At 35.2% G+C, this 27,150-nt stretch overlaps 2 protein-coding genes across 2 annotated transcripts; one reads left to right on the top strand and one right to left on the bottom strand.

The window, feature by feature from the left end:
• The first annotated feature begins 494 nt into the window (after positions 1–494).
• LOC144547082 (putative methylenetetrahydrofolate reductase (NADH)) lies at positions 495–2,744 on the top strand. The gene is made up of 3 exons (XM_078295687.1): positions 495–1,092; positions 1,585–1,837; positions 2,393–2,744. Exons 1-3 carry the CDS (start codon positions 582–584, stop codon positions 2,727–2,729), a joined length of 1,101 nt encoding a protein of 366 aa, XP_078151813.1. The 5' UTR covers positions 495–581; the 3' UTR covers positions 2,730–2,744.
• Positions 2,745–6,613: 3,869 nt separating this feature from the next.
• LOC144546571 (protein FAR1-RELATED SEQUENCE 5-like) lies at positions 6,614–9,431 on the bottom strand. Its single transcript, XM_078295106.1, has 3 exons — positions 9,338–9,431; positions 7,049–9,247; positions 6,614–6,712 (listed from the first exon to the last, which is right to left on the bottom strand). The coding sequence occupies exons 1-3, from the start codon at positions 9,341–9,343 to the stop codon at positions 6,614–6,616; spliced, it is 2,304 nt and encodes a 767-aa protein (XP_078151232.1). The 5' UTR covers positions 9,344–9,431.
• Between the last annotated feature and the right edge of the window lie 17,719 nt (positions 9,432–27,150).

The following is a 27,150-nucleotide window of genomic DNA, read 5'->3' as shown; positions in this document are numbered from 1 at the left end:
GAATGTGGGCTAGACCCATATTTTTACTCAAAAAAAACTAAATACAAACAATCTAATACAGAGATAATAAGTCAACTCAAAGCAAACAACAACTTAGAATCCAACAATTTTTCATACAACTTAGTACATAAGTTGAGTTCTAAATGAGCGAGTTATGTAATTCGAGTTATAAATGAGCGAGTTGGACTCAGCTCAAACTCAACTCATTTATTAAACAAGTCAGTCAACTCGAGTTGTAAATGAGCGAGTTAAAACAAGCTATTAACAAGTGAGTTATGAGTGAGTTGCAAGTTCAAACAATTTTGTACAGCCTAGCTGAACGCCTACATGGAATCATATTCTGATCTGACCCAATCAATTTTGTACAGCCTAGCTGAACGCCTGCATGGGATCATATTCTGATCTGACCCAATCCTAACAAAATTCCCAGTAAAAATTGACTGCCGAACAGGCCCTGAATTATTCCTCTCCACCTTCCCTTTGCCCTCTGAGCTCTCTCATCGGCCATTCGTCAATCCCACTCTCTCTACCCACCACACACTCACGCACCCACCCACCCGCACACACTACCACCACTAACCATGCATATCATCAACAAAATAAAGGAATCCACCAAATCCGACGACAGCCATGTCATCTTCTCCTTCGAGTACTTCACCCCGAAATTCCCGAAATCAGCCACCGCCGAGGCGCTCGCTGAGATCGCCGATGCGTTCATTGCCAAGGTCGCTCGCATGGCGGCACACGGTGCCTCCTTCTGTGACATCACGTGGCGACCGACGAGTGCTGACGTCACTGTCGACCTCGCCGGGAGAATGCAAACTGAGATCGGTGTCGATACCATGATGCATCTGACGTGTCTCGGCATGACGCTCGACGGCATAAACCGTGCAATAGATGGCGCCAAGTCGCGTGGCGTTAGCAACATTCTCGCGCTTGGAGGAGATCCGCCGGTTGCTGCACCGGCTGCTGCAGCCGTGGAACCGGCCGAGGTGAATGGTAAAGGTGTGCCGGTTTGTGGGTTGGATATGGTGGAGCATATTAGGTTGAGACATGGTGATTACTTCGGTCTTGGCGTTGCAGGATATCCAGGTTGGCATGAATTGTATTTATATTTTTTTATTTATTTCAGATCAATATGGTTTAATATAGCTCAGAAAGGGAGTTGAATTGTCTACATTGCAAAATTGGGTAGATATTGGGTGTTATTTGCAAAGAAGGAAAGAAAAAGGCTTCTTCTTCAGATGCAATAATTTCGATAATGACCTCACAGGAGAGAAAAGGGGGAAAAAGAAAGAGCTAAAAAGATTATTCAAAGTAGAGGTAGAAAAGGAAATTTTAGGAATAAGCTACCAATCAAGCAATATACATTTTTCGTAATATACAACAAAGTCTCTGCCAATTTTTTTATTTAATTTTTACATCTCCATGTTGCTTTTCTTTAAATTTGGTTTGTCCAAGGAGATCTGATTATCTTTTTGTATGAAAAAAAAAAATGAAACCCTTTCGTGAAATATTTGCTGCCTCTTTTGTATTCCATTAACAAATTACCTAATAGCAGCATTTGCAAAACTATTTTATTAGAGGCACACCCAAGCAAGATACTTGAAGGAAGCGATGTTGCCACTAAACAAGGATATGAAGAAGACCTTGTGTACCTAAAGAAAAAGGTAGATACCGGTTCTCACTTCATCGTGACACAATTGTTCTACGACATGTCTTTCTTTTTCAAATTTGTTGATGATTGCCGAAGAATTGGTATCCAATGCCCAATTGTGCCGGGAATACTCCCAATTGTCAGCTACAGGAGCTTTCAGACAATGACAAAGACATGCAGGTATAGATATAATATTTTCTGAACATAATTTTTTTTATTGTGTTTCTTACATTTGTGCCGGGAAAGACAGCTTTTATTTTTTCAAAATGGAGAAGAATAAAGATAAAAAAATAAAATGAATAGGTGTATGATTTAATCATGTTCTTAAACAAACATGATGGTTTTTTGGTGTGTTGAACAAGTTCAGTTAGAGGTTGACCATCAGCCATTAGGCAACTTAAATACTAAATGAGTTGTGAAATTGTGATGCATGAAAATAGCAAAATGAAATAATCATCTCAATAGATTTACAACCCTTTAGCTTGATGTAAAAAATAAATTATATATGTTACATCAAAAAAAGGCAGAGCTAGATCATCATGGTTTATTAATTCGTTTAGGCTATTTTCATCTATACTGCCGAAAAGTTTCTGATATGCTTCAGTAACATTTAATTTTCCATCAAAGTGCACATTTCTTTTATTAAATGTTCTTTCTAATTTATGGCAATTACAAGCTGATATATATGTCGAAAGTTCAAGGTAGCATTTTGACATCTCTGAATGAAACTGACAGGACAAAGGTGCCAACAGAGATTAGGGAGACAGTGGAGAAGCTGAAATCGGACGAGATTGCACTAGCAGCATACGGGATCCAGCTGGCAACAGAGATGTGCGCAGAGATCCTGCGACGTGGGATCAGGGAACTGCACTTTTACACAATGAACCGTGAGGAACCTACCCTTGCAGTATTACAGCGTCTCGGGTTAGTCAAAGGAGGTGAGAATGAGACCGTACCTAGAGTGTTGGCAGTGAAAGAGGAGGGAGAGGAGAAGAAATCGGTGGCTAATGGTGCTAAGAAACTCACATCCCTATATGCACAAACTGTTAGAGGACGGTGTGCTGTATTCTAATATGTAAGCGCTAAATATCCAATTACAATAATGTAATTTTGTACATACAAAATTATTCATGAACAAATTATATAATCTAATCATTGTGTATATTATATTATTCGAAACAATGTATATAAGACTTCAAAAACTAATTCGAACTATTATTTTTATCAACAATTCAATTTCTTGTGTAAATAAAAAATAATCTAAACTACTATTATGAAAATTCAACAACATTTTTAATAACAAAATGAAATGTACTTACAAACAAGATACAATATTGAAACTCCATATTATATTGAAACAAACAATTCAATCAGACTTTTGAAACTTATAAAAAAATTACACTATAATACTCATTTCTATATTGAAACAAAAAATCTCATCTATCTACTGTGTGCGATTCTTCTTCACATTAACACCCATCGAGTTCTTATAAGCATGTTTCTATGGTTGTGCCTTCCTTTTCGAATTCTGCAGAGGTAATATATTTATAAAAGGTGCAGCATTTAAAACTTCATTAGTAGTACTATTCAATTCTTCATGATGACTTGACGAAGTTTGCATGGGCATTTCATCACATGTAATTAGTATAATGTAAATTTCAATTTCGAATAACATAAATTCTTTAACATAACAACTTATAAATAAAAATGTATGTAATAAATTGAAGAAATTAAAGGAGATGGACTCCCTATTACCTCTAACAAGAGAATCAGGCATTGAATCCCTATTACCTCTGGCAATAGATTCAAGATATCTAATGAGTTCATGCCAATCTTGAGGAACTGGATAGCCAACTATAACAAGGAATTTATTATGAAAAATTAGAAAATATGAAAAATGGTTCAGAATCCTGTAAATTACTTTAAGAAACATAAGAAAATAAGAAAATAATGAAATTATCACCTCCTCCTCTATTTGTGGCACCTGAAGTCATATTTATATTACCATTTATTTGACCAGTCAATGTCTGACCTGCAAAAAAAACAAAGAAAAAATTATTTTGATGAAAGGAATTTCATCAACTAAATGGTTCTCAATCCTGTGAATTACTTCAACATATACAGTAAACATTTATAATTAAAAATATCAAACAAATATAACAAAAAATAATTGAATTATTACCTCATACTCTGTCTGTGGCAGTTGAAGTAAGATTTACATCACCATTTGTTTGACCATGGCTGACCTGTAATATATATATATATATATATATATAGAGTATGGCTAACGCGCTTCCTCTAGCATATGGACCGAAATGCTTCCGGTGGAAATTTGAAATTTCAAAATCCAAAAAGTCGATCTGAACCGTTCATCTTCTTCTCCATATTAATATCTGCTTGGAGACCAAATTTTACATTTTTCTGAAATTTTTTACTATTTATTAAGCCACTTTGAAAATTGCTGATCCAACGGTGGCTTACCAAACAGTAAAAATCAGAAGCTACCGTTGGATCAGCGATTTTCAAAATGGCTTAATAAATAGTAAAAAATTTCAGAAAAATGTAAAATTTGGTCTCCAAGCAGATATTAATATGGAGAAGAAGATGAACGGTTCAGATCGACTTTTTGGATTTTGAAATTTCAAATTTCCACCGGAAGCATTTCGGCCCATATGCTAGAGGAAGCGCGTTAGCCGTACTCTATATATATATATATATATATATATATATATATATGGGGATAGGCTATTATACATTGCAATGCACAGAGGGGTCTGTGCATTGCATTGTCAGCCGTTGGATCGTTGTTAAGATTCGTGCAATGCTGATAGATCTGATTTTTAAATTTGTCGCTGGATTTTAAAATTTTCGGAAATGGAGGGTCCATTTCACAAACCCTTCCCACCCGGTCCCTTCTTTCTCTCTTGCGCGGAAAAGGAAAAGGCGACACCCTAGGCGATCCGGCGGCGATTTCTTCTTCCTCCACGCGACCTCACCCCAGCCCCGACCCTAGACACGGCAGAGAGCTCCGACCCCCATTTCGCAGATCCTTCCCTTCCCAGTTCCCACCCAGTCCCTCTTTCTCTCTTATGGCCCAAGCCAACCCTAGGCAATTTTGAAACCGCTCCTCTTCTGTCGGCGCCACCATCTCCCCGATCAGAGCCGACTGAGAGAGAGAGAGCGGCAACACCATCTCCCCGATCAGAGGCTACTGACCAGCCCAGCCCCGACCCTCCTCCCTAATCAGAGCCGATGCTCACCAGCTCTCCCGTCGGCGCCAACACCAATGACCTCGCCTGACCAGCTCTAGGCGAAACCGACGCTCACCAGCCCTAGGCGAACTCGACTCACCAGCCCTAGGCGAAACCGAGGTTCACCAGCCACAGGTACGACCTATGTGAACTAGCTAGGCAATAAGGGTCAGGTTCTTCAACCACTCAATTGGGATCATGATTACGAGATCTAATTAAAGTTTAGCACAATAATAGTTTGTGTGCTATAATTATGGTGCCATTAATTGTAAGTCTGTACATATCAAAGATCAGATGGATATGTATTTGGTTATGATAAGAACTTTTTGTGCTTACAATAAAGGTCAGGTTCTTAAGTCTGCAATCTACATCCAAGGAAATAATTAACCAATCTATTTGGGTTTCATGAAATTTGGGTTTTCAATAAGTGCCTGAAATTTGTCGAAATGGCTATTGACATGAAATACATATGAAAATAGAAACCTCCAATTACTGTAATTTGTCGAAATGGCTTCGGTCCCTCCCTTAACTCAACTGATGTTGAACTTCACTGAAAAATGTTAAATGTTGAACTTGGCTGTTAAAATGTGAAACAATGAACCAAAAATTGCATGTATAATGATAGTTTATAACAAGTGATGAAGAAAAAAAAGTTCATGATCTTTCTATAATCATCTTATCATCTTTTTAATTAAATTGTCTTTTATTTTTCTTTTCAGGGAATTGCACAAGGAGTGCTTTAGTGAATTCATGGTTGCATTTTGGTAGATTAAAAAGTGGAGTTTAATTTGACAAAAAGAGTTACAGTAGGAAATGTACTAGTTTGGTGTATCTAGAAAGGTTGTAATAGAACATATGATTGTTTTTGTGCTTGTGCTCCTGTTATGGATCTTTCACTGTGTTATCATTAATTTGCTGGTACCGATAGTATTATCATTAATTTGCTTGTGCTTGTATATTCTTTGTTAATTTATCCTTTGTATTTATGTTGTATGAAAAAGAATTTGCATTTACTGAGAAGTTTGATGGTACTTGTATTTTAATGACAACATTGCCTCTTCACCATTAATATTTTCATTAAAGAAGTATGTCATGGTTTTTGAAGGATAGTTAATTAATGTGAAATTGGGTTGACAATTGGAGTTTTTGTAATATGTGTGGTTGATGTCATTTCTGGCATATTTTGGATGCATTGTCCTTCTCATGAAATTAAGAATCAAATGATTTAGGGGAGATGGTGCTCTATGATGATACGTGTGGATAATATCGTTTCTAGCATCTCTTTGTGCATTGTTGCTAATATGTGGTTGTTTTCTGTAAAGCCTTAGTATATACATGTTTGTTGTTAATATTTTTTTTTCAATTTTCCATATGACACTCGAGAAATATGAGAAAGTGCACAGAAACTGCAGTTTGAGAACTCTCTTTAACATAACAAAGAACACTCGGCAAAATACCCTCGGCAAACCTTAACATAACAAAGAACATTAACATAACAAAGAACAATTCCACAAAATACCCTCAGCAAACCTTAACATAACAAACAAACATTAACAAAGAACAATTCCCAAAATACCCTCGGCAAACCTTAACATAACAAAGAACAATTCCCAAAATTCCCAACCCGATGCTTCTGCATTGTGGCGTGCCATCAGAGACAACTCAACTACACTCTCCATTGCTGAGCAGCTTACCGTTTGTCTCTTCATAAGCCTTCTTCGTCAGATTCGTTTGTCTCTTCCATATGTTGAACACCACTCTCCTCATCATTAGCCTTTCGTTTGCCTTTTCCATTTTTTTTTAGCTATTACAATGAGCAATTCACGAATTAAAATTGAGTTAAAAAATATGTAATTGGTGCTTTATACTATGCATTATGTACTTTATACTAAGCAATAACCTTTCGTTTGCCTTTACAACACTGGTAGTACCACTTTATACTATGCATATATAGTACAGACCAATTTTATACTATGCATTTAATATGCATCTATCAAGTTATTCAAGGTTCAATTTTTACTATGCATTTAATATGCATCTACCAATTTATACTATGCATAAGGATAAACAGTGAGCTCCATAATATGCATTTTAAAAAAAAAACTTAAAATTAAGGAAAAAGATGTAAATAGAATTGAACCATTGGGCAAGTTCTTGCGTTGTGACCCTCTTTTTCGCCGCATATGCTACAAGTTCTGAGCTTCTTCAAAGAAGGAGGCACCATTCGTGTCGAAATCTTCTTTCTACCTTTACATTGCAACTCTCGTGGATCATGAAATATGGGATTGGCATGTGCTTCTTCAAAGGAGGCATCTCCCTGCGCTTTTTCAAAGAAGCTGGCACCTCCTTGCGCTTGCTTATCTAGCACCGACAACAATTTCTGTTTTCCACTTGCAATTATCTCCTTCATACAAATAAAAGCCTCTGCACTAACAGCCCCTAGTTCGGTAAGCTCCATCCAATCTAATTTTAAAGAAGCTTTCCTCAATGTCAGCAACTCTGCCGACTCTCCCGAATCCATACTTCTCTCACTAATGGGTCTCTTGGCACTTGCATTAACCCCTTTAGTCCACCGTCTCAAAATGTAATGGTCGGGTAGATCTGTTATACCCACGTATTGCATTACTTTTATTGCATGTGGGCAAAGAATTCCACTTGCATTATACCCCTTGCAATCGCAAGAAACCCTACACCTTTCCTTGTCCACTTTTACCGTGTATGACTTGGGTACATAATTATAAATTTCAGGATGTTCGAAAATATTAACCTTATAAGAGGCACCTCTCTCAACTTCGAGAACAACACCAAGTGTACTATCTTGTACCATCTCTTTGAACAACAAGAATATTTGCCGTGTATAAACTTGGCGTGCTTTGACCTCTATTTTGTATCTTGACCATAGTTGCTGCACCTCATTGATGGTTTTTATATCCTCATCACTCTCCTTTTGCCAAATACCCTCAATTAGCTTCTCAATCTGCAATACGAATTGATAAATAGATTTGTGGCTGTTTACCAATAGCTTAAAAAGAGCATTCATACTCTCACTCTGAGTAGTTGACATGTCGGCCATAAAAGTGTCTCGAAAATAGGCTGGCACCCATTGCTCCCGATTTCTGTACATCACCTTGATGTAGTTAGAATTGTGCACGTTGTACGTGTCACACATAGCTTTCCAACGTTTCTCAAAATCTGAAACCGTCTTACTACGGATGATTGTAGCCTTTAATTCATCCTCGAAACCGGCCTTCTCATGGTACAGCTTCGCAAAGCGTTCCCTTGCCTTTCTCATTATATGCCACTGGTAGCATCTGTGGACAGTTGTTGGAAAAATCAACTCAATTGCCTTCTTCATCGCAGGATCTTGGTCGGTAATAATGGCAGAAGGATGCTTGTCGTACATTGCCTCTAAGAAGGTTTTGAACAACCAACAAAAGTTGTCTGCCGTCTCGCATTTGAGAAGAGCCATGCCAAATAAGATGGATTGACGGTGGTGGTTGACTCCAATGAACGGTGCGAAAGGCATGTTGTACTTGTTTGTTTGATAGGTGGTGTCAAAAGTCACAACATCACCAAACTCTTTGTAAGCTCTCCTTCCTCTATCGTCAACCCAAAAAATATTCTTCACAACACCATCCTCATCTGCCAATACTGAATAAAACAACTCGGGATCCTCTTGCTTCTGTTTGAAATACATCAAAGTATTATGAACATCAACCCCTATGAGCTTTGCATTATCTCCCGCTATCAGATTGCTTATATCTTTCTTCTTGAACCGAACATTCCCCTTACCATCATTTTCGGTACCTATAATTTCCATAATTTGAGTTGTTCCCACATTTTGAGCACTCAATTTACGGATGGTGTGCTTCTGACCTGCCGTCATGAGCTTATGGGATCGCAAATTTCGAATCTTCGAAGGGCTCGTGATCAGCTCATGGTTGTGATCCTCCAAAAAAACGCTCACTTTCCATTTTTCACTTGCCATTTTTCTAATTCTAAATGAGGCCTTGCATTCAACCCTCGTAATCCCATGTTCTTTCTCAGGTGCAGCAACATCCGTCGAGCATCCAATACGCATCTCTTTTCTTTTATGCCAACCTGATTTTCCTTCTTTGGAACAAACATACCGAACCGATGACAACCCATTCTTATTAGTTGTTGAAGCATTTTTTCGAACGCTAAATCCAACAAAACATGCATAATTGTTGTAGAAAGTGTATGCATCTTCAGGTGTATTGAACTCCATACCGACATACGGCTTAGTTATATCATTTGACAAAGGCTCATCCGCTTGTGTTGCTTCATAATAATGGATGTAGGGATCGTTGATATCTGACTGTTACAAATAAGCAAACCGTAATCACTTAACATTCTTGTTTAAGTTGCAATTGTAAATGTTTTAAAAATGAAAAATAACAAAAATTACCTGCATCTGAATTCTCGGATTATTTTCATCTCCATCTCCATCGTCATAAAGGTCATTTGAGCCTACCTCTACACTATCAGGGGCATCACATGCTAACATCCTAACACAATAATAGTAAAATTCTGATCAACAAAAAAAAAATGTACAAGTCAGGGGAGAACGGTTTGCTATGGTTTTCAATACTATTAAACAACTTAAATAAAAAAATAAAAATAATAGATGCATATTACAAGGCATGCATATATTATGATCATATCATAATAACTAAATTACCCTCCTTTAAGGCATAAATCTGACAACCAAACAACCAAATATGTAGTAATAATGATCAACTAATTAATATTGCAGCAAATTTTATAGCAACTAAAATCCAGCATTACTAAATTTGGGGGTGCTGGAGTTACTAAATCCAACAACTAAATTCAACATTACTAAAATCCAGTTAAGATCATATCTCTAGTTTCAATCTAGGGTTACCATGAAACAACAAATTTTATAAAACAACAAAAAAATTACAGATCACTTGATTTACCTATACATACAGGAGAGTATTGCTGATTTACTTATACTTCCCAGGGGGTTAATTGTGTGCAAACAACAATTTATTTTACCTGCAATCAAGGTAGCGTGGTTGTATGCTGCTCCCTTGACAGGTGGTATAAGTCAGAGAACCGGCACCATCACAATTTACACACTGAGACACCTCATCTTACCAGCACCTTCGTATGCTTTTTCACTTTCTTGAGTTCATGAGAATCAGCAATACTCTCTCAGATTTGTCCTAATTAAAAAATGGAAATTCATATCAACAACGTGACCTAAACCACGAGCAATTAACACACAAATTTTCAGAAATTAATATTTCAAGGTAACAAAAAGGGACAAGACGGTTTACCGGTAATCGCCGAGGGAGGAGGGTCGGGGCTGGGCTGGTCAGTAGCCTCTGATCGGGGAGATGGTGTTGCCGCTCTCTCTCTCTCAGTCGGCTCTGATCGGGGAGATGGTGGCGCCGACAGAAGAGGAGCGGTTTCAAAATCGCCTAGGGTTGGCTTGGGCCGTAAGAGAGAAAGAGGGACTGGGTGGGAACTGGGAAGGGAAGGATCTGCGAAATGGGGGTCGGAGCTCTCTGCCGTGTCTAGGGTCGGGGCTGGGGTGAGGTCGCGTGGAGGAAGAAGAAATCGCCGCCGGATCGCCTAGGGTGTCGCCTTTTCCTTTTCCGCGCAAGAGAGAAAGAAGGGACCGGGTGGGAAGGGTTTGTGAAATGGACCCTCCATTTCCGAAAATTTTAAAATCCAGCGACAAATTTAAAAATCAGATCTATCAGCATTGCACGAATCTTAACAACGATCCAACGGCTGACAATGCAATGCACAGACCCCTCTGTGCATTGCAATGTATAATAGCCTATCCCTATATATATATATATATATATAGAGAGAGAGAGAGAGAGAGACTATGATGTGAAATTTTATTACAACACAAGTAATAAATCCTAATTTACGCTCAATTTGGTTGCAAGTGTACAACCTTGTCGAGTAGTACTTAGGGATCGTCTCCACAGGGACAAGTCGGAATATCTAAGTCTAACCTAACAATTTAATTTAGTAAAAGAAAGTAAAAGAAAGTAAAGAGGTTTTTGTTTGTTAAATTGGTTGGTTTGATTGCGATTTAGTTGAATTAAACTAAGTCTTTAAAGCAAAATTAGGTTTTTAACAAGAATGAGAAATTAGGGTTTCTTAGGGTTCCTATCCACTAATGTCACGACTAATTGGTTTATAAATTTATGTTCTTATGTTTATGAAGGCACAGTTGGGTGTTGTAGGTACAAAGTGATATCTCTATATTAATACCATCTTTCAATTAGAATAAACGTCACCTCTCGGTACTTGGCTACTCTAATCTAAAGTCATTAAGTTCTTGCTGTCCCAATTGATCTAGAAAACTATCTTTCACCTCTCGGTACTTGGCACAATTTTCTAAACTATTAGGTGAAGCCCGTATAAGACAAGCGTCACCTCTCGGTACTTAGCCTATGAAATACTCTATTCCTTATGGTCTGGACCTAATATTCAATTTTTCAATTGCAAATACCAAATCCTAGGGTTTCATGTGATTTCGATTAAGTCCTCACAATCAATTAAAATAAAGAATAGATCATAACAAAGAACAAGAATATATAAAATAAAACCAACTAAATCATAACAAAAGTTTCAAGTACAACCCTAATCAACTCTAGAAAAGCCCTTAGCCAGTCATGGCTAAGATACAAATCAAATCAAGGGAATAAAAGAGTTCCAAAGGAAAGAAAATAATAAAACCGGTTGATCAATGATGATCTCTTCTTCCTTCTTCTCTCTTCTAGCTTTTCCTTGCTCTTCCTTGTTGAAACCCTAGAAATTCTGCCTAAAAAACGTCCCCTTATCTATTCTACAAGTCCCCCTTTTATACCCCTCATAAAAACTAAGAATAACTCCCTAAAAATAGCAAATTCGGGCTCTGAACCGACTTATTGCGGGCCGCAATGGATTTATTGCGGGCCGCAATGAGTGGAGGTAGTTAACAGCCTGCGCAGAAGAATTTTGGAGAGGTCATTGCGGGCCGCAATAAAGGTCCTGCGAGCCGCAATAAAAGTGCAGAAATGAGAGGTCCTTGAGGGCCGCAATAAAGGTCCTTGCGGGCCACAATAAAGGTCCTTGCGAGTCGCAATAAAAGTCCTTACGGGCCGCAATGGATGTTGGCAGTTGCTCCAATCTTCGTGCTAACTCACCCGTTTTGCTTCGTTAAGCTCCAAACACTTGATTACCTGTAGAACAAACATAACTAGGGCAGTAACTTGAACTTTTGGACTAACCTAATTAAACCTAATTTAATCAAAACTTGGCTTAATTTACATAACAAACCCTAGGTTTCAATAGATACAACTTCAGCTTATCAGGCTAATATGCTTTCGGTAGCATATGGACCGAAGTGCTACCGGTCCAAATTTGATTTTTCAAAATCTAAACGGTCGATCTGAACCGTTCATCTTGTTCTTCATATTAATATGTACTTGGAGACCAAATTTTATATTTTTCTTAATTTGTTTACTATTTATTAAGTATTTTTCTTAATTTGTTAAGCCACCGTTGGATCAACAATTTTGTAAAATACTTAATAAATAGTAAACAAATTCATAAAAATGTAAAATTTGGTCTCCAAATACATATTAATATGGAGAATAAGATGAACGGTTCAGATCGACTGTTTGGATTTTGAAAAATCGAATTTGGACCGGTAGCACTTCGGTCCGTATGCTACCGAAAGCATATTAGCCACTCTCTCTCTCTATATATATATATATATTTCATCCACTTATATGTTCTGTATCCTCTAAAACACTTCAAAATATACAGAAAAATGATCTTCTTAATAATGTTAAAATACAAACTACTCTGCAAACATACAAAATATTTAAAGTATTACCTTGTCCTCTATTTGTGTCAATTGAAGTTAGGTTTATATCGCCATTTGTTTGCCCAGTCAATGGTTGGCCTGTAAAAAAAATGCTATTGCTTAAATCCTATAAGATACCTCTAGGAAAATATAATAGTTATAAATCTTGCAAATTTATGTCACAAATACAATAACATCTTACAATGAATACTGTGTAAAAATTTTTTTTTAAAAGTACAAAACTAATTTCAATATTACCTCTTCCTTGAGTTGTGCCACTTGAATATTTACATCCCATTGGTTTGACCAGTCACTGGTTGGCTTGTTAATAAACTTATAAGTGTTTCAATCCTGTATAATTAATATACAAAAACTTTAAAAATTACAACATAATGCTATGAGAAAAATATTTCACCAATCACTGTCTGACCTGACAATACAATTACACTTATGTGAATATTGTAAATTTCTTCTACAAATACTGTAATCAGTTTAATCCAATACTTTAAAATGTTGAACAATACCTCTGACTCGTTTTTTGGGGACTGCAAAACCATTGCGTACTTGTCCTCTTGACGAACCACTTCCCCTACCTCTAGAACCCCTTCCTCCAGAACCAACATTTTCATTTATACAAGTACCATCTAAAACATGTTCAACTACAGATTCAGAAATAACTTCTCCTAAAACAAAAACAAACAAAAAATGAAATAAGGAACTTATTCCCAAATTACAATAAAAATAGAAAATAATAAACAAATTATTTAGAAATTAACTTTTTAGCCTATTTAGAAGATCTTCTAAACTATTAAGAACTTCATTCTCCTTCTCATCACTAACTCATCCAAAATCCAAAATTAAGAAAATCTTCAATTATTGGTTTCATCTTCCTTGTCAGATCATACCTCCTACAAAAAAAAAATCACATTAAAATATAAAAAAAAATTAACACCAAATATTGTAAAATTAATAAGTAAATCCATTAGAAATTAATATATTACCTATTAATTTCAACATTGCTACCATCAGGACACCCGGCAGGAATCAAATCAAAATGAATCTTGTCCTTCCTCCATCGATCAAGTATGTATTTATCATTAACATACAATTATTTTTCATGCTTCAAAACTATGATCGATTGAGAACACAAAATACTAGATGTCTCAAACTTCTTACAAATACAAAAAAAAAATTTCAAATCAACCTTGTACTGAATACCAAAACTATTCCCAGAGATATCCTGAACCTCATAAACATTTGTATTGTCATCTAGTTGCACCCTAAAGACATAAGTCAGAGTCAAAGACTGTCTGATTTCGTGTTGAAACCTATAAAATATTTTGTTCGTATATACACGACAAAACTGCTTCTCCAACTCTAAATTTGAGATTAGAACAGGTGTTGTGCTCTTGTTCTTATGATCCAAATAATGCTCTCTCTGCCAAATTCTACTCAATTCAGATTCAAAGTTGACAACCAACTCAACAAAAGTTGATTTGGATCTGAGATAGTTGTCAAAAAATGAATTCATACTTTCAACCTTTGGTGGCATTTATCCCAACCCAAAATCTGTCATTGAGATAAACCGGCACCCATTTACATTTTAGAAGTATTTAAATAAGGGACAAAAATAGATAAAGGGGAAAGCATGCTAAGCATCTCATATAAATTAATAAAAAAATCATTTTTTTCCTTTTAAAAAATATTTCAGTAATATCTCTTATAAAATAAAATTACATAACACTTATTTATTAAGTATTGTTATCTCAATTTTCTTATCCAGCTCCTGATTTAAATTTCATAATATTTCTCATTCTATCAAAATAACCAAGTTAGTCTTTGTATTAGGCATCCAAAGGATTAATTTTTGGATATTTTGGAAGTGGAATGTTCAACTCGGTATCTTTTCGCAAGTTCAATGACTGATTTTGTGTAAATACAACCTCACTGACTTGGGTTGGCAATGACATGGTTCATCACAAGTTGGGTCTAGTTTGAACTTGTTATAAGTTAACTTATCGAGTTACAAGTGAGTTGATTTTAGGAGTTCGAGGGAGTGTTCATTGGGTCCAGTTTAGTCAGTTTTGAACCGAACTGAATTAGTTTGGACCAAATGGTTCAGTTTTTTCGATTTAATGATTCGGTTCAGTTTGTTTTTTAAAACCAAATTATAACTTCGGTTCGGTTAGGTTTGAAATTTTTTAAAACCGAAATAATCAAACCGACCAAACTTCTATATATTATAAATTTGGTCCGGATTGTCCCGGTTTATTTCTTAATACGCGGGTTTATTGTTAATATCTCGGTTTATTTCTTAATCAATTGTTTTAAATATTTTGATTTATTTCTTAATACCGCGGTTTATTTCTTAATATACTTCGATTTATTATAAATCAATTGCTTTAAATAAAAAAATAATATATTTTTGTTTGAACCGAACAAACCAAAATAAAACTTTGGTTCGGTTCGGTTTGGTTCTATTTTGAAAAAACCGAATTATAACTTTGATTTGTCTAGTTCGGTTCGGTCTCAAATTGAACCGATAAATATTTCTAGGTCCGAGCTTAAATCTCAGCTTGATATCGTCACGAGCTGATTGAACTACGTTTAGAAATATCTGTTGAGATGAGATGTTACGTTTAGAAATATTAATTCTCTTTTCTTGTTGCCAGTATGACTGCAAGCAGGTCATGTTCTAGTACTCCAGCCCAATAAATATTAATATTATAAATAAGCCCAAATTTAATAAGTAAAATAGAAAAGAGGACTATCAATTGCCCATGTTGAGATGGACAGCTCGATATTAAGCCCAATATCAACAAAGGTAACTTACTGGCAAATAAAATAAAACTAGATTACAACCTTGACTGCACTTGAGTAAACTTGATTGCATTAAAAAAAAAAAACTAAATAAATCTCCATGGTGGAGTTTTTGTCAAAAGAATTTTAGACAAAATCTTATCTAACGTCCGATCTTAACCGTCCGATCCGTACAAACTACATATATTCACATATTGGATATATGTATCTAATTTTTTAATACGGGTCAAATATTATCTATTCCATTTTCACCTCTAATTGACTCTTATTCTATACATGTATATCTGCTTCTGAAAGCGACTAACAATAACTATGCAATATCTAGTTGTTTATTAATTGAAAAAATAAAGAAATGAAATATTAAAACAGAAAGGTGAGAAAGATCAAAACGGTAATTGGGTAGGAGTTACAACAGAGATTACATATCCAACATGCATAATTATCCTTCTAATATGTCATGCGCCTCTTTAATTGAATTTCAGTTTAATTAGAAATGCAGTCCTCAAGTTTACAAGTATTTACAATTGGTGAAGAATTTTTGAGTTTTTTAAAATGAAGTAAATGTTGGAGAGCGTCATGGCTGCAATTTCGAATTACATACATGTTTCTTAATATCATTCTTTAAGCATGAGAGGTTGATACAATTCAGCTTCCAAAATAGAGCTGAGAATCTGCTTTTATTCTTGAGAATACGAGAGTCCTCCTTTAAGAGAGAGATAGAGAGAAAAAAGAGGAGAAAGAGAGAAAGAGAGAGTAGGATATAGAGAGAGAGGAGGGTTTTCCTTTTCTTGAGGAGCGGATTAACTTTTCATTGTTTTTTTCTCGAATATATCTTACTCTCAAAGATTTGAGTGATTGAGAGAGAGTTCTTCTCCAAAATTTCTTATTCTCTAATTTGATAAAGTGATTGTGAGAGAGTTTAATTTGTTGTGCATTCTGAAAATCAAATTCTTAAATAAATCAGAAAATCTATTAATTAACTTAATAATTGTTCATTTCAGCTCATCAATAAGAGTGAGTCTATGGTACTATGGATATCACGGGTTGTTACCGTGCTACGGCTCTATATTCGAGTTTTTTAATCCTAACGGTCAATCTGAACCGTTCATCTTGTTCTCCATATTAATATGTGTTTGGAGACCAAATTTTACATTTTTTGAAATCTTTTAACTATTTTTTTAGATATTTAGAAAATCACTTGATCTGAAAATTCTGGACCATCCAAAAACAGTGATTTTCAATAAATCTAAAAAAATAGTAAACAAATTTCAAAAAATGTAAAATTTGGTTTCCAAACACATATTAATATGGAGAACAAGATGAATGGTTCGGATCGACCGTTAGGATTTGAAAACTCAAATATAGAGCCGTAGCACGATGCCAAATTATAATATGCATAGTACCATAGACTCACACCATCAATAATATGAATATACTTTCCTTAATTGTACAAATAAAAAATACATATCTTATATGACACCATAATAAAATAGTCTAAACTTATTGATCATTTTTATTGAACATGAAATAGGCATACATAATAATTTAAGATTTAAGTCCAATATTGAATTAATAATCTAATTTATTAAAAATAACGACCAAACAGTATTTTCACCGGTATACCTCCTAAACCAACCACTATATAGATTTATTTGATTTATTTGAAAATGAAACTAAGTATGAAAAATTGAAGGAAACTACTTTTTTTCTTTTTCATTGACCATCTTCCGGTCAGAAATTCCCGAATTAATCGCATTACTTTGCTCAACAATCTCCAAACAGGAAATGCGTCAATCGAAGTTATGCATTGATTTCCTCTAATATTTTGTTCTACTAAATCTCTAATTAATTGATCGATGCAAAATAATCTTGCCTTTTAAAATATAGCAAAGTGAGGCAAACAGTGTACTAGTTGATATATATACAATCGATTGTTTCTAGCCTTCCGTGCAACTAAGTCGTTTTTCGATTTTTAAAGTACAAATGATCGATCCAAACCGTTAGGTGTGATCTTCATATTAAAATGTGCTAGGAGACCAAATTTAACATTGTTTGGAATTTTTTTACTATTTATTAAGCCACTTTGAAAATCGTTGATCCAACGGTGACTTAACCAAACAGTAAAATCAAAAGCTACCGCTGGATCAAGGATTTTCAAAGTGGCTTAATAAATAGTAAAAAAATTCCAAAAAATGAAAATTTTGGTCTCCTAACACATTTTAATATGAAGATCACATCTAACAGTTTGGATCGATCATTTGGACTTTAAAAATCGGAAAACGACTTGGTTGCACGGGAGACTAGGAACAATCGATTATATATTAGCCTATATATATATATATATATATATAGGATTTGGCTAATATACTATGGGTAGCTAAGAGGCCTCCCGTGCTACGGCTCAATATTCGAATTTTCAAAATCCTAACGGTCGATCCGAACCGTTCATCTTGTTCTCCATATTAATATGTGCTTGGAGACTAAATTTTACATTTTTTTGGAAATTTTTTACTATTTTTTTAGATTTATTGAATATCGCTGTTTTTTATGGTCCAGATTTGTCTGAAAAACAGCGATTTTCAATAAATTTAAAAAAATAGTAAAAAATTTCCAAAAAATGTAAAATTTGGTCTCCAAGCACATATTAATATGGAGAACAAGATGAACGGTTCAGATCAACCGTTAGGATTTTGAAAAGTCGAATATTGAGCCGTAGCACGGGAGGCCTCTTAGCTACCCATAGCACCGTAGCCAAGTCCTATATATATATATAGAGTTAGGCTGGGGTGCTATGGATAGCATAGTGGCCTCTATGCTACGGCTCAATATTCGAGTTTTCAAAATCCAAACGGTCGATCCGAACCGTTCATCTTATTCTCCATATTAATATCTGCTTGGAGACCAAATTTTATAATTTTCTGAATTTTTTTACTATTTATTAAGCCACTTTGAAAATCGCTAATCCAACGGTTTTACTGTTTTGTGCAGCCACCATTGAATGAACAATTTTGTAAAATACTTAATAAATAGTAAAAAAATTCAGAAAAATATAAAATTTGGTCTCCAAGCAGATATTAATATGGAGAATAAGATGAACGGTTCGCATCGACCGTTTGGATTTTGAAAACTCGAATATTGAGCTGTAGCATAGAGGCCACTATGCTATCCATAGCACCCCAGCCTAACTCTATATATATATAGAGAGAGAGAGAGAGTGTGACTAATATGCATTCGGTAGCACTTCGGCCGAAGTGCTACCGATTCATTTTCCAATTTTTAAAGTCCAAATGATCGATCCAAACCGTTAGATGTCATCTCCATATTAAAATGTGCTTGGAGATCAAATTTTACATTTTTTGGAATTTTTTTACTATTTATTAAGCCACTTTGAAAATCGCTGATCCAACAGTAGCTTCTGATTTTTAATGTTTGGCAAGCCACCGTTGGATCAACGATTTTCAAAGTGGCTTAATAAATAGTAAAAAAATTCCAAAAAATGTAAAATTTGATCTCCAAGCACATTTTAATATGGAGATGACATCTACCGGTTTGGATCAATCATTTGGACTTTAAAAATTGGAAAATGAATCGGTAGCACTTCGGCCGAAGTGCTACCGAATGCATATTAGTCACACTCTATATATATATATTCAGCAAAGTGATGATTTTCAAAAATTTTGAAAAAATAGTAAAAAATTTCCAAAAAATATAAAATTTGGTCTCCAACCACATTTTAATATGAAGAACACATTGGAAGATTTGAATCGACTATTTGAACTTTGAAAATGAAGATATGAGGGGAGGGTGCACGTTAGGAGCACAAAAGGTAGGGTACATTTTAACCCTCCTCTCTCTCTCTCTCTCTCTCTCTCTCTCTCTCTCTCTATATATATATATATATATATATATATAGTAAGGCTTGGGTGCTATGGATAGCATAGAGGGCTATGGTGCTACGACTCAATATTTTAGTTTTCAAAATCCTAACGGTCAATCCGAACCGTTCATCTTGTTCTCCATATTAATATGTGTTTGGAGACCAAATTTTACATTTTTTGGAAATTTTTTACTATTTATTTAGATAGGTAGAAAATCAAATATCTGAATGATGCAGAATTTTTTAGATAAAGTGATTTTCTACCTAGCTAAAAAAATAGTAAAAAAATTTCAAAAAATGTAAAATTTGGTCTCCAAACACATTAATATGGAGAAAAAGATGAACGGTTCGGATCGACCGTTAGAATTTTAAAAACTCGAATATTGAGCCGTAGCACCGTAGCCCTCTATGTTATCCATAGCACCCAACCCTTGCTCTATATATATATATATATATGAGATAGGCTACAATGTTTTGCAAATTAAAGTGGGTGTTTTAATTTGTGCTCATATCTCAAGTTTTAAAGTTCAAATAGTCAATCCAAACTTCTCAACATGTTTTTCATATTGAAATGTGTTTGGAGACCAAATTTTACATTTTTTTTTAATTTCCTAATAATAATTTCTAGTCTAACTACGCTGCGAATTTAGAATCTAAAGTATTTTAGATTTCATAATATTTTATTCTCGCTTATGAATTTAAAATAATTAGGAGCAATTTTATTAAACATCTCATAAACTTCAAAATACTCATTTCCCCCTCTAAAGTTTATACTATCATACTAGTATCATACCCGTGCGTTGCAACGGAGACATATTATAAGAAAAAATATATATCAATGAAAATAATAATTCTCCAAAAGTTAAGACACGTGTTAATAGAAAATTTATATGATTCTGTATCTTTAATTAACTTTAATCGTGATCTCTGATAACAATTTGATTATTTGATGATTCTTTATTTTTAAGTACCAATGATATCAAATAACTCGATTCGAATCCAATATCAAATATTCGTACAACAATTTTATATCGACATATAATATGATATCAAAAACCATAAATAAAATGTTATCATGTGTATGTATAGGATATATATATACACACACACACACATATTAATTATAAGAGAAATATATATTCACACACGTTCCAATTTATATTCTTCTTTGTTTCCAATTTATATTCTTTTTCTTCTTCTTTGTTTCCAATTTAGAATATATACACACACACATTGATATATTCTATATTGGAAATATATTCTAAATTGCCCACAACAATATGTATAGAAACAAAGAAAGAGAAATAAGCAACTCAAAATAAATTGATTTCCATTGTGATTCATATAGAAAGGAAACAAAGAAATAAGAAGACGGAAGGTGGAAGGTGGAAGGTGGAGCCTTCTCAATTGAAGAGGAGAAATATGAAAACAAAGAAATAAGGAAATTGATAAATATATCGCTAAATTTCAGATTTTGTTCAATTTTAATCGTAACGTATCGTGTGGCAGCACTTGTGGTGAGTATGTTTTTAACTAAATTCAGACTTCTATACATAAAACATATGCATTTAATCAAAAGAAGACAAATTATGTAATTGCAGGACTGAGATTAAATCTGAAGTTTCAACTTTCAATCGTAGTCGTTGGCGGATCGGACACCCAACGTGCTTAATAATAGAATGGAGATTTACCATTCTAAATTTAAAAAACTCATAAATTTATACATTTTATTCTATTTTCATTTACAACTCATATTAAATTTATAAAATATCAATGCTACCCTTTATTAAAAAAAACTAAAAATATGTAGCCTATTAAGAAAAATGTCAAGTCTTCTAATTGGTCAGTTTGTAAGGTAAATAGTTTATTTATCCGCTTTTGATCGTATACACAGTTACACACTAAGATTTAGGTATGTATTTGTGTATGTGTTAGAAGTGGGTAAATAAAAGTTTTTCTCTTGAAAACCGACAAATTAGAAGACTAACATTTTTCTTAAACATGATACATTTTTTTTTAATTTTTTAATTAAGGGTAAAATGGGTACTTTTAAATTTGAAATGAGTTTTAATAGGAAAGTCAATCAAATGAGTAAATTTGTGAGTTTTTGAAATTAAGAAGCGTAAATATGATATTATGAACTTTAGAGGGGGAATACATAATTTCAAATTTTGTGAGGGAGCATGCCCGATATTTTTAAATATACCATTTTAAGAAAATAAATAAACCAAAACACCATTGGTGGCTGGATTTATTAAAAATAGCATGGCCGATTTGGCGCGAAGCGGGCACCCTGAAGGTGGCCGCTATGGTGGGAATCGGCCACTATATTGGGCCGGCTTTAGGCCCAGCGGGCTGGCCGCTTTGAGGGGTAGCGGCCAGGGCCGCTTCCTGGGGTAGAGGGCACCCTGATAAAATATATATATATACAGAGTTGTATTATAGAGGAGAGATATTCATTTGACGCACAGAGTTGTATTTTTATCCGACGGTCAAGTTTAGATTTGTGATTTATTGTTTGTTTACTCGTTTATTGTATTAACATGCATACACCTATTTAGGCGCACTATTATTGTTTGTTTTGATTTATTTGTGATTTATTTGTTGTTTTATTGTTTGTTTTACAAATCGTTACGTTCAGATTTACTGTGACGAAAAATGATGAAAGATAAAAGCAAAATAGTACAATAAATAACAACATGAAAGAAAGATAAGCATCCTGATATAACAAATCACAGTATATGACAACACTAGAGTAAAAAAAAGTACAAAAACAAACAACAACCTAAAAGTCAGAAGGAGTGAATGGGCACCTCGCCTTCCTAGTCCTCAAACCCTTAATCCGCACTGCGAGTGGCGTGTGGTCGAGAGAATCATCTGACTCAACGGCCTCGACCTCCTCAATCTCAGCTGACTGCTGGACTGCAGGACCAAATGCAACTGTGTGTCCAGACTCCTGAGTCGATAACATACCGTAGGCAGCTCTCACGATAGGATCATCCATGGAGATGTCAGGAATGGGAGGATACTGTGTGGAGGTGCCAGCAAAGTCCGGAATGGGAGGATACTGCGTAGGCTGTGAGCTGCCAGGAAAGGGTGGAAAGGGGTGCGGCATAGTGAACCCTGGTAGATATGCAGGAGGAATCGACTGGGTCGGATCATAACCCGGAGAATACAAACCATTAGGGTTTGGGTCGATATTGAAGCCGAGTCCCTCCTCCTCCTCCTACAAATTTACAAACAAGTTATGCATCATTTTTTTTTTTAAATGCACAAGTTGTATATATTAAAAAAATAACTTACCTGCGTAGAGAAAAACTGAGTAGGGATCTGCTCCTGAGTAGGGACGGCCTGCTCCTGAGCCTGCTCTGCAGCGCGTCTCCTAAGCGTCTCTTGCCCTCTGTCGAACGCCTGACCGACAGTCTGAGCATCCTGGACTGAAGCCCACAATGCCTCGTCACCACCGTATCGGACGTATATATCAGGCTCATCCGATATGTCATCAATCTGATCACATCCAGGCAAACCTGCACATCGCAAGAGAGAGTCTAGGCGCGTCTTGTACCCACATTGGCAGACCGCAGGTACATTGTGCTTTAGAATGGCTTTTTCGAGTCTCTTCCAGCCTCGCACTGTGGCCATTGTCGCCACTATGACACAGCTCTTCACAAGATATAAGGCCTGCAAAATTATAAGTACAATATATAAATGTTGTACAGATGTAAATCTTACAAGTTTTTAAAACTGAACATACCGTAGATGCAAACGGTGCGCCGGCTGGAATGATACCATGAACTCGTCCTCGCCGATCCCTCGGCCTCGGTGCACGCTCGTGAGGGTTGTCGGTGATACACCCCTCTAAGTACACTGTGTACGCGCCACACTCCTGATACCAATCTCTATAAGGCCTGTATTTTTTTGAAAAAAAGTCATCAACGCGACGTATCATCCATTAACCAGCGTGGGGGAGATGAAATGAGTGGGTCTCGGGACGCCATCGCTCAATGAGCCCAGAGCACAATCCCGGATCGGCAATCTCCTCGGCCATCTGGGATAGCTGGTACAATCCCATGGCACGCAACGTCCCTGCATATGTCTTCTGGTACTTAAGCCACATTTTGTTGTGGCGTACTGTAACTGTATCTAGTCCCTAAATTAAAAATATATATATTAATAAAATTTGAAATAAAATTTGAAATAAAATTATAATTTTATTAATAATATAAAACTTACTCCAGTGGCAGCCTCCAAGATACGGTGCTCCGCATTCGGGTACCAGAGAAAGTCTGATACCCGATCAGTGCGGTGCCGGATACCGGGGACCACAGATGTCAATGCCGCATCGACATACTGTGACATCTCATATGGAGTGGGTACTGGTGCACCTCTACTGGAAGAAGGTACATCCCTACTAGAAGACGGTCCAGATCCCATAGATGCCATGCTGTATTTATTTTGGTCTTATTAGGATTTCAAATTAAATTTCAAAAAATAATTATAGTTTGGGTATTAATTATTTTGGTCAATAGCTAATTTTCATAATTTTGGTACAATACGATAATTATTTTGGTCAATAACTAATTTTCATAATTTTGGTACAATACGATAATTATTTTGGTCAAATAATCAATTTTGGTACAATGCGATAATTATTTTGGTCAAATAATCAATTTTGGTACAATTTTACAATTATTTTGATCAATAATAAATTTTCATACCATTTCATAATTATTTTGGTACAATTTCATAATTACCTGATCCTAAACCCTGAATATTTACTTTACTCTTACTCCTACTCCTACTCCTACTTTAAACTAAAATTTAAATTTAGAAAGAAGAAGAAAATTACCTGATTTGAAGGGATGAAATGAGAAATGAGAATTGATATAAAAAAAACGTAACTGTGGGAATTTATATGGTACCATGGCCGCTGCCATGGGTTGAGGCGTGGCCGCTACGCCCCAAAGCGGCCAGCCCGCTGCCCTCCAAAGCGGCCAGCCCGCTGGGCCTAAAGCCGGCCCAATATATTGGCCGATTCCCACCATAGCGGCCACCTTCAGGGTGCCCGCTTCGCGCCAAAGCGGCCATGCTATTTTTAATAAATCCAGCCACCAATGGTGTTTTGGTTTATTTATTTTCTTAAAATGGTATATTTAAAAATTTCGGGGAGCATGCGAGAGGGTGTACCGTGTACTTGCTCTTAGCTCATTGAATACATAAAATTCGCTCACCTAAACCACAAAATTAGGTCATTTAATCTGACAATAAATAGATAACCTCACACCGAGAGGAGAGCAAAAACATAAAAGAAAAAAGAAAAACCTCCCAATGTCCATTAAATTTAATGGCATTAATTGACGAGGGTTGAAAGGTAGGTCTGCGCCGATAAATTACTTCTTGGTGGAATTCATATTTTCTAAGACATCTAGCCCTTTTGATCATCCGTTAGTTATATATTAGCACGAATCTTAAAGATGTTCATGATTACAAGTTTAGACTTGATTGACCCTGATTCTGATCAGAAGGTATGGATTAAAACTCAAATGGAAAGGTAATGCAGAGGATCCAGACTCCTCGTTTTGAAATAGGGGACAGACAGAGTGCTATCCTCTGAGATATCTCAATTTTTGCGTGACCGATGTGTCCGGTGCCTATTCGGGGATAGCGCAGGGGGCAGTATTATTTTTGCTTTGAGATTCGTGCAAAACTATTTAAACGGTTGAGAGATTCCAAAAAGTCACGCAAAGTTTGAGATATCTCAGAGGATACGAATTGGACAAGACAAGAGGCCTTTCTCTAAACCTTGTTACCTTCACCATTTTTTGAAGGAGCGATCACCGGAATTGATAGCTGGCTGGCCTGTACCCAACTTCCCATTGGAAGCAAATATTAGTTGTTCGGACCCACAATTCTTGACCTTTTGATATAGTATTTGATTATTTTTTCTATATTGGATTTAACAGCTAAAAACATTATTTTGATTTTTTTTAAATTACCTAATAAATATTGTTAATAAATTTCAGCCTTTATATATTTTCCCTTATCTTACTGCTATAAACCATCCTTCAAGTATTATTAGTTGAGTAGGGTTCAAATGCTAAGTTATTTTCATGCTCCAATCATGTCTCACATTTTGATTTCTATTTTTAAAATTTAAATAGTTGATCCGAATTGATGAAAATAATCTCCAAATTAAAATGTAATTCGAGAGCAAATTTTATATATATATAGAGAGAGAGAGTAAGGCTACGCTACTTCGGGAAATAAACGAGTTGTTTTAATTCGCTCTCATATCTCTAGTTTCGAAGTCCAAATAGCCGATCCAAACCGTTAGATGTTTAATTTATATTAAAATGTGCTTGGAGACCAAATTTTACATTTTTTGAAAAAAAAATTTATTATTTATTAAGATGATTTGAAAATCGCTGTTTTTATTAAAATTCTGCACCATTAAAAAACAGCGATTTTCAAACCATCTTTATAGATAGTAAAAAAATTCCAAAAAATGTAAAATTTGGTCTCCAGGCACATTTTAATATAGATTAAACATCTAACGGTTTGAATCGACTATTTGGACTACGAAACTAGAGATATGAGCGCGAATTAAAGCAGCCCGTTTAATTCGCGAAGTAGCGTAGCCTTACTCTATATATATAAATATATACAGAGAGAGAGAGAGAGTGAGTGACTAATGTGCATATGAATGTATATGAACTGAAATACATATGGTCCAAATTCGACTTTTCAAAATCCAAACGATTGATCCGAACCGTTCATCTTGTTCTCCATATTAATATGTGCTTGGAGACCAAATTTTACATTTTTCTGAATTTTTTTACTATTTATTAAGTATTTTACAAAATTGTTGATCCAACGGTGGCTGCTGATTTTACTATTTTGTTACGCCACCGTTGGATCAACAATTTTGTAAAATACTTAATAAATAGTAAAAAAATTCAGAAAAATGTAAAATTTGGTCTCCAAGCACATATTAATATGGAGAACAAGATGAACGGTTCGGATTGATCGTTTAGATTATGAAAAGTCGAATTTGGACCATATGTATTTTGACCCATATACATTCGAATGCACATTAGTCTCTCTCTCTCTATATATATATATGAGTAAAGCTAGCGTGTGACATGCTCACCAAGAAAGTTTGGTGAGCATAACTCCAAAAGTATATCGGATCGACGTCAAATGTCAAATCCAAACCATTGAAATCCATGTACTTCATGAGTGATGAATATACATGCAAAATTTTGAAAGTTTCGAATTTATTTGCTACACGGTCAAGTGGTCAAAGAAATAATAAAAATTGAATATATAAAATAACTTATAATAAAATGTTCATTTCTTTGACCACTTGACCGTGTAGCAAATAAACTCGAAACTTTCAAAATTTTGCATGTATATGCATCACTCATGAAGTACATGGATTTCAATGGTTTGGATTTGGCATTTGATGTCGATCCGATATACTTTTGAAGTTATGCTCACCAAACTTTCTTGGTGAGCATGTTACACGCTAGCTTTACTCTATATATATATATTAATTTTAATTTTTAAATAAGTACAAAATCATTGTTTTTTCTAAAGATTATGAATCATCTAGAGTAATTTTGTGCCTATCTAAAGAAATAATAATTTCTTTTAAAAAAATATAAAAATTTGATTTCCTGAC

Source organism: Carex rostrata, chromosome 30, assembly GCF_964058835.1.
Source record: "Carex rostrata chromosome 30, lpCarRost1.2, whole genome shotgun sequence".
Taxonomy (NCBI): Eukaryota; Viridiplantae; Streptophyta; class Magnoliopsida; order Poales; family Cyperaceae; genus Carex; species Carex rostrata.
Note: the sequence above shows the minus strand (reverse complement) of the source record. Positions and strands in the feature narration are given on the sequence as shown.

What these genes read in the sequence shown, in the direction of transcription:
- LOC144546571 (XM_078295106.1), bottom strand. An exon ending in ACGCAAGAACTTGCCCAATG is followed by an intron (nt 6,713 to 7,048) that starts GTTCAATTCTAT and finishes TCATTGTAATAG; the next exon opens with CTAAAAAAAAATGGAAAAGG.
- LOC144547082 (XM_078295687.1), top strand. Translation starts at nt 582, where the DNA reads ATGCATATCATCAACAAAATAAAGGAATCCACCAAATCCGACGACAGC. An exon ending in TGGCGTTGCAGGATATCCAG is followed by an intron (nt 1,093 to 1,584) that starts GTTGGCATGAAT and finishes CTATTTTATTAG; the next exon opens with AGGCACACCCAAGCAAGATA. An exon ending in ACAATGACAAAGACATGCAG is followed by an intron (nt 1,838 to 2,392) that starts GTATAGATATAA and finishes TGAAACTGACAG; the next exon opens with GACAAAGGTGCCAACAGAGA.